We start from the raw sequence: 8464 nt of genomic DNA, 5'->3' as shown, positions 1-8464 counted from the left end.
TCAGTTTTCTGGTAGATTTGACCAGATGTTAAAGAGTAGGAAGTGAACTAAATGTTTTCTTCCAAAATCACCAACATTTTCAAATAACTGTGTAATTTGAATCTTGTTGAGACAACAACCCCGTTCAATAGAGCATGTCATGTTTTTATAACTAAAAGAAAAAAGTTTCTGCTAACCTTAAACCTCTAATCATTAACGTTCCTCTATTAATGTTATACCAATATATGCTAAGGTGCAAAAATGCTGATTTCAACCATGTTCAAGATGCACCATGTCAATGACCTGCCTTATATTAGTGCTTGTTTGTTGAATATTTACAAATTGTTCAATAAACTGACTTTTTAAACTGAAACGTTTTTTAAAAGTGGCTCTAAGTACTGACGAAATGGAGCTGCCGTAAAAAGCGTAAATCTTCAAAATAAGAGCATGAATATTAAAAGTCTAACTACTTGAAGAATACTTATCTAAAACTTCAACACAGATATCAAACCTTATTCAACTAAAAATTGGCTGTAAAGCCATAAAAATTAGCATTAGTGCTTTAGTATTTATCTGGCTAAGTGGGCTAAATGTTTTCAAAGTTAGCAGCAGCGCTAAACAAATTATTATCTCTGCTAATGCATTAGCGTATTAGCAGAGCTGGATCCTAATATCAGGCTCAACATAGATTCATCTGCATTGTTGCCTGTTTTACTGCATTTTCTTCATCCTGACGGATTAAAGTTGTGCTTTCATGTGTGGAGCAGCTGCAGATCAACTTCCCATTTCTGGGTTTTATTTTTGAGCTGTGTACGGTCCACAAGTTCAACTCACTTCAACACATTTCTCACAGCTTTTCCCCAAAGTAGAGAACAGTAAATCTGAGTGGACCTCTGGTGACTCAGATAGCAGCAATTCCTGCTACTTAAACATAAGACAGATGGATTTATTTGTAGCGTTTGAAGAAATTAGCATTACTATACCTGGAGAACAGACACTTAAGCAACTGACAACCTTTCATTTTTAACTGTAAGTTATTATTGCACTATAATAAATATAACATTATGACCTTTAGAGTAAAGGTCTTAGATCTTAGCCTTCTCAGGAACACACTGAAAATCTTCAGAAACAAGTCCGCTCGTCGTTTCCAAACCACACACTTTAATCTGCATTCTGTGGCAGCAGAATCCCTTTCAGCAGTGAAGAGAGCGAAACCAATGAAACCTGAGTGATCCTGGGTTTTACTCGCTGAGTGTGTGTCAACCGCCTCATCTCCATACACCGTATGATAAATGATCTCTGCGCTCTTGTGTTTTCTCTCCTTCGACTTCTGGAGCAGCGACAGGGTTCACACATTCTTTACATTGACCTGACCACATGTTTGATAAATCCCAGCGCTGAGAGTTAGCAGAGAGGTGAACACGAGGTGGAAAGAAAACAGAAAACGTTACCAAACACACAAGTCTGGGGATCTGTTTTCCACCCCTGACTAGGGACACGAGTTTGTCTCGTTTGCTGGTGTGGATGGAGGATGTAGCTGATCAGCCTGATAATAGAAATTATTAACTCTTTTAAATCAGACTGAAGTGGCTTTCTGGGACCTTTTGAGGGTTTTTTTTCCCCAACAATTGCAGCATAAGTTGGTTGATTTTTGAAGATTGTGCCACAGAATATCCATCTTAGGGTGTGATGGCGTTTAATAAATTCTTTCTCAGGGACTTTTTTCAATGCTTTACGAGTTAAACAAATAGGTGGACATCACTATAGCAACCAGTGACTCGGTGTGAGTGAGTGAGTTTCAATTTCTTGACAGGAATGACGTTCCCATAAGCTGGACTTTGGGCAGAAGTTGCATTATTTGTTGAATCCTGGAAAAACAAAAAAACAATCAGTATCCATGAAACAGCAGAAAAAAAGAGAAGAAATAATTTTACAAACAGCTGTGAGTCTCAACTGAAACACTGTATGGAACTTCATAAGTGCTAAAGTGTAATTTACCAAAACGTTTAAAATAAAAGTATTTTTGTTTGAAGACATTTTATCTAAGAACTATCATAAAAAAAACTTTAAAAAGTTTTATACTTTAAGTATCTTTTAGGATTTAAGATTTATTAGATTGCTTTAAAGAAATGTTTTTAAATTTTATTATGTAATTATGTGAACTGAACATTTAACATGCTTTTTGTTTACATGAACTCTTTTGTTCATACTGAATATTAACATAAACCATCTGATTTAAAAGCTTTCAGCTTCTATGCACCACAAATCTGGAACAAACTTCCAGAAAACTGCCAAACAGCCGAAACACTGAGTTCCTTTAAAGGCTAAAAACTCACCTGTTTAGAGCTGCTTTTGAACTTTAATAAATGAAACGTTGATGATTGATGTTTGATGATGTCACTCATCAAAATGTTCTGATTTTCTCATGGTGTTGACTGTATTTTTTTTTATGACTTTTTATGTTTGTGTTTTATGATGTGAAGCACTTTGAGCTGCCTTGTTGCTAAAATGTGCATTATAAATAAACTTGATAAACCATGAATAAAAATCCTCTGTTGGATTGGCTGAAAGCCCTCGACTGAAGACGAGACACAAACTGCTTTTAGCTCTACAGAACACCACTTATGGTTTTCTAAACCCTATTTTTAAAAGATGATCAATTAAGTTTCACGTTTCTATTTTAAATTAGAAGGTAATATTTAAATCTCACTTATTCATAATGAAGTGTTTTGGCTCTCAGTCTAACAGGACGTCCGCTCTTCCAGCCTGAGTCTCTCTGGCTTTTATTTTGTGAGCTGATGAATAAATTCCTTCACCATGCTGGGGAAAAGAAAGAAAGAGCGACCCGTGGGTTCCGGTGGCCGGTGAAATGTTTCCATGACCACACACTGGACCTCATGGTGAACTCTGCTGTTACCAGAACCGGTGGGTCAAGATCCAAAGATGATTGTGTGGTTAACCATGAGAGACAAACAGAGTATTCAACAAAAAGTATTTAAAAAGTTTCAAAAGCATCACAGAAGAAACACAAAGGTCCAAAACCAGGTTAAATAAAAGACAGAAATAATGAGAACTCTGAGTCCAGATTGTTCAGCCGTTACCACAGAGGAACCATTAACAGTTTGATCGGGTCACAGAAAGATGAATTTTACCAAACTGAATCTGGATTTTGATGTTTTCTTTAGGGTTTCACTGCAAGATTTTGATTGTAATGTCATATTCTGAAACTTTTTAATTTAAATTACTTTTATTCCCAGTTTTATCTGCACAAGTTCATACACCAAAACATGGGGATACGTCTCTGCTTTTGCAAGACAAGACAAACTGTTTTCTGTCAAATCAGCCCAGAGTTCAGAGTTCACACGCAAAATCTAATTTACTCCAACTATACTTCAGCTTAAATCTTTTATTTCAAGATTGGAACAGAAGAGTCTTTTAAAAATGTCATATTGAACATAAAATATTTTTTTTTAGAATATATTATATGTGCTGTACAAAAAAATGATCAGAATAGATGAAAAACTGAACCTGAAACAGTCGGGGGTCCCCTGTAGCATCATTAAATATCCATAACCATTACTTTTAAAGTTTTGGCAGCCAAAGCTGCAGGGGCGTTGTTATCCTGTTCCCAGTTATCAAACTTCAGGAAAGAGTTTTCAATGTGAATATTTGGCTTATTTGGTAAAAGTCATAGAAAAGCAGAACATGACCCCTTTTAAGGTACCACTAGCTAAAACCATTGCCAACACACAGAGGTACTTGGATGGGATTTCACTTGTGGTGCTAAAATTTTTACAATTTTCCCAAAAACAAAGTTCTTGGGTTTAACAGCCCATGCTGTAAACCTCTTCCAGTGGGAAAGATCAGAAAGCTGGCCCACTGAGATGGGAGAAATAAACCTTTAATTCTTAGAGACTGCGGTCAATGTTTAAGCCAAAGACACAAAACAGGTTCCTAATTCTAAGACTGATTGAGTTTATTTATTCCTTCTGCCTCATAGACATTGAAAATTACAGGAAAATGACTTTTCATGTGCAGCTCTGTGGAAAACTCCAAAACATTGATCCCTCATTTTTCATACTTTTGTGCAGACATCACAGTTTTTCACCCTAAAACGTTTCTTTCCATGTTCAAGCTGCCAGATTTAAAACTAACATGGCAGGAAAAACAAAGACTGATTGAGCCTCCATTTGCGGTTGGTCAAGCTTTCAAATGTAAAATGAAGCAGCATTAAGGGGAAAGAAGTCTGCTTATGTAACAATAAAGTGTATTTATTTAATCTTCACCCAAACAGCTGCAGAGGGAAATCAAAGATGCAAAACACAGATCAGCTTCCTAACAACACAAAAGTCTAATCTGAGCCAAACGTGATGCTGAGCTTTATGAAGCAGAGAAAATCTGTTTCGTCTTTCCCGTCTCATCCGTTCTCCTGTGCACTCGGAGCTTCACAACGATCCGGACTGCAGCGTTCCTGCATCCACAGATCTCATGGCCACAGAATAAGGCACATCGAACAGCGAGATCATTATTTACAGAGGATTTGGCTCCACAAACAAACATCACAGTATTAAAAAAGACAACAGAACATAACAGCCCATTTTTCTCCAACATGACTCCGACTCTTTCCCTTTTGTTACAGTCCGGCGGTTATATGATACAGTAGGATCGCATCAGCGTCTCTGACCACCCTGTCGCTCCAAACTGAAGCACCTCATCATCCTGGAGACGCCTGGATGTGAAAAACTGGGTGGTTTCATGGGTCATTTTTAACTGAAGATTTGTTCCTGTGACGTGACGAGTCTCAAACTGATTCCAGGAGCCTTTTTGTGTTCTGCGGAGTTTGCAAAAGATCATTTGGTTCTAGTGAACACTCAGTAAGCAAAATTCATCCAAAGCATTCTGTGTATGTGGAGCTGCATGGTGGAGGCAGAAGCTAAATCAGTTGCATCTTTATGCTCTTTATAGCTTATTCTGTGTGTAGAACCAGATTATTAAAGTGATGAGTAGCATTCCTCTCTGAGTTTGATTGGAAATGTTTTTGTCTGCATGAGCAGCGGCAGAACCTCAAAGCTGAATGAATTCAGTTTCATGGCATCCAGGAGGCATCTTGTGGTCACTGCCAGATGTTTCCACAACACTTAAAAACATCCTCACTGCCAGAAAATAATTTATACAATATGTAAATATGTCACCATATTAACCACTACTTAGCTCTCAACCTCTCAGGAAATACAGAAAAGGGTTTTGTATTATAGCTGAAGTAGTAAAACACATGCAGTCAAAAATGACCAGCAATATTTTGGGTTATTTAGTCAATAAATAATTTCATCATGTTATGCATTCATTAATAAAATGTCACAGTTTCAAATCAAAGATATCGAGCTTGATATTCAGTTTACCAACGGCACACTAAATATTTAGCTCACATGTAGCTTAACATTTAGCCAGCTCTCTATTAGTCGTTTACATGCTATCTAGCAGCGTATAGCTAAATATTCAGCTGATATATGGAATATCAAAATAAAAGCTGTCTTGTGAACCTCTAGAACAATCAGTGAACATCTGCTTTGAGAATAATGTGGCTTATTATTTGTTTTAAGGTGAAATGTTGTATAAGAAAAGGAAGAAAATATATAATAAAGAAGTGACATGAAGGCTTGTAAAATCCAGCTTTTATTTCTGTAGTCCACTTCTACACATCACTCACTAAGCATTTACCTTGATAACTAAATGCTTAGTTTGAAGCTAAATACTTAATCTGCAAGATATATATTTATTTAGAAGCTAACTACTTAGCTTGCTGAACATTTAGTTTGGAGCTAAATATTTAATTGGTTGATTAAATATTTAGCGTTCTAATTAAATGTTTAGTTTTAAACGGTGAACATGTGACTGAAATAATTTTTTTCTCCAATTCGGCTTTATAAACCAAATTGTTGCTGTTCATTTTTGACAGTGTGACTTTACAAGCGACACCATAACAAAATAGCTCTTACATGTTCAGAATGTGGTTTAAATCAGTTAATCTGCTATAATATTGTTTTTTTGACACATGATTTATAGTCTTTCATTGAGCTGATTTTGTAAGTGAAGAAAGTCTAAATAGACATTTCTAATTGAGGTCTAGATATTTATTTCTAATTCATGTTCTCAGTCTCATCTCAGTTAGATTTATGTAAATATATATTATAATTAAAGTCCACCACCAATAAACAGCAGGAAAGACCCTGAATGCAGAAACCAGCTGTGGACTCCCACCAAACTATTGTTTTGCTTCTTAGGGTTTGCAGTTGTGTGCAGAGTTATGTTTTCTAATCATTTATTTTGTTTCTCTGCCATCAGACACTTTGTTCCTTGGTCATCAGAAAATCTTCTGTGTTGCAGTAAAGCTGGTTTAGGGAATTATTGATTCTGTTATAATTTATAGAAATCTTGAGGACAGGACTAGATTTTAATGTCACTGATTTCGTTTTAATGAGTTGAGCTTGGACAAATTTCTCGACCTAAATGATTTCCACATTGTAAAACTCCTACTACTCATACAATACCAAACTAACAAATATAACACAAGAAAACAATAAAATAAAACACGTTCCTTAAGACTGTAGGTGGGTTATAGGACGGCGGAAAGACTGATCCATTTTCCCAGGTGGAAAACGAAACGTTCCAGAAGACGTTTCCGGTCAGATCTGCAAAGATTCCCCAAGCTCCTTTAAATTGAAAATCTCCTCTGGGTGGCAACAACAGAGAAACCTTAATCACCTGAAGATGTTCCAGAATGAGGCTGAAAGGGTTTCGTGAATATTTACAAAAAGAAAAAGTCTTCCAGAACCTGGAGATGCAGCTCTAGAGCCGGGTGCAGTTGGCGAAACTGTCGGACATGATGATGTTTTTGTAAAAGTTGTCGGTGCGCGTGGAGCAGTAATCTCTCACCTTGTCAATCATCTGACTGACAGGGAGGATGGAGGAGGAGGAGGAGGAGGAAGAGGAGTTGGGCTCCACATCTGAGGAGGAAGAGGATGAGGAGACGCACTTGGGGCTGGTCTGGTTGGCGAAACATTTGTCTGCAGAAAGAGACGGAAACAAGACAGTTAGGAGGCAAATGTAAAATCAGAGCAGCGAGAACAACAAACTTCAAATAAAAGTTTAATTTAAAGAGTCATTACACTAAAAAAAAAACACATCACAGTCTAAATTACGATAAAATCTCAGCTTTCAAAATCAACCAACAGTATGAAAAGATCAGGAATGTGACTGAGGTCAGGATGTGTAAAAGAAAAGAACGCTCATGATTGCACATGAGCAGAGATGTGCAGTGATGTTGTGCACCACCCACCACGAGCTTCCAGCAGGAAATAACATTCCCACTGGGAACGCATTCACTGTTATTCAAGAAAATATGGAAAACTGCAAATCCAATCATGGCTGTAATCTCATTTAGGAGTCGTCAGAAAGATAACCTTGTTTTTCACAGGTATCATGTTTTTGCCTGCTTTCTGCTGGTTAGGGTCCCAGACTCAAGCAAGACCTCAGACCACCAGGTAAAGAAAGAAACACCCAAGGGTAATGCACAACCACCAGTTAGTCTGAAATACTAACCAGAAACCAGAGAAACCCGTGATAACATGCTGACCTCTAAGAGAAACTCTGGATCAGACTCAGACCAAAGGAGGCAGTGAAAACATGTTCAGCAATACAAGTTCTGCATGTTGAAAGTGAAATAATGTGTCAGTGGAACGAGAGCCTTTCAATCCATTTACTAAAAACAAGCTCATGTATCTTGCTGAAAACATCTTAAGGTATTTTTGAATCATTTCAAGTATGCTAAAATATTTACACTAAAAACTAAACCAAAATACTCAGTAATACTTTATGTTTTTGCAGGACACCCTTCCTTCATTTTCTTAATTTTTCTTCCATAAAAGCATCAGTAAACAATAAAAGTTTGTGGAGCTATGATTGTGCCGGCATCCATATAGTTCCTTAAAAAATTATAATCAAGTGTTTTTTATGTCGATCATAACTGCCACCTCTAATCTGACATGTTACATAAGAGGCGTTGTGAGATTAACCCACATAAACCAAACTAAAAAGCAAACCTACAAGGTCTGAAAGTTTGATTTCTCTGTCCATCAGGATAAGTGGCGACTGGCATTTGAAAACTGGCCTAGTAACAGCTGACCAGCTCATCACAAACCAGTTTGGTTGTTGCCGTTCTTTTAAAAACATTCTCTTCTAAATGTGGCTTGTTGGTTTGAAGCCTTTATTCAACCCTGAAAGGTTTTGGAACCAGCAGATGAAACAACCGCGCCAAGGGAAGCCGGCCTGTGTCATGTTAAAGCTCAACAACAGCAGCCTCTCTCATATTTGCTTTTCATTTTCCAGCTCCCAGAGCCTGTGCAGGAACGGAGACAGAGGGATTGCACCTCGGCCCCTCCAGGCAGGATGGGAAGCAGAGGATGGATGCACATCATCAACATGGACT

The 8464-nt window shown here is 37.4% G+C and overlaps 1 protein-coding gene across 9 annotated transcripts in view; it reads right to left on the bottom strand.

Moving 5' to 3' along the window:
• Positions 1 to 3934: 3934 nt before the first annotated feature.
• The window catches only part of adgrg6 (adhesion G protein-coupled receptor G6), a 69689-nt gene continuing 65159 nt past the window's right edge, over positions 3935 to 8464 (bottom strand). For 8 of the 9 annotated variants that reach the window (XM_023347790.1, XM_023347792.1, XM_023347793.1 and 5 more), the window contains one exon: positions 3935 to 7043. In XM_023347790.1, coding sequence (XP_023203558.1) covers positions 6826 to 7043 — 218 coding nt within the window. In that variant the 3' untranslated portion in view covers positions 3935 to 6825. The remainder of the gene's footprint in view (positions 7044 to 8464) is intronic. The other variant, XM_023347794.1, reaches the window with a different exon arrangement.

This window comes from Xiphophorus maculatus, chromosome 15 (assembly GCF_002775205.1).
Source record: "Xiphophorus maculatus strain JP 163 A chromosome 15, X_maculatus-5.0-male, whole genome shotgun sequence".
Lineage (NCBI taxonomy): Eukaryota > Metazoa > Chordata > Actinopteri > Cyprinodontiformes > Poeciliidae > Xiphophorus > Xiphophorus maculatus.
This window is presented reverse-complemented; position numbering and strand designations above follow the sequence as displayed.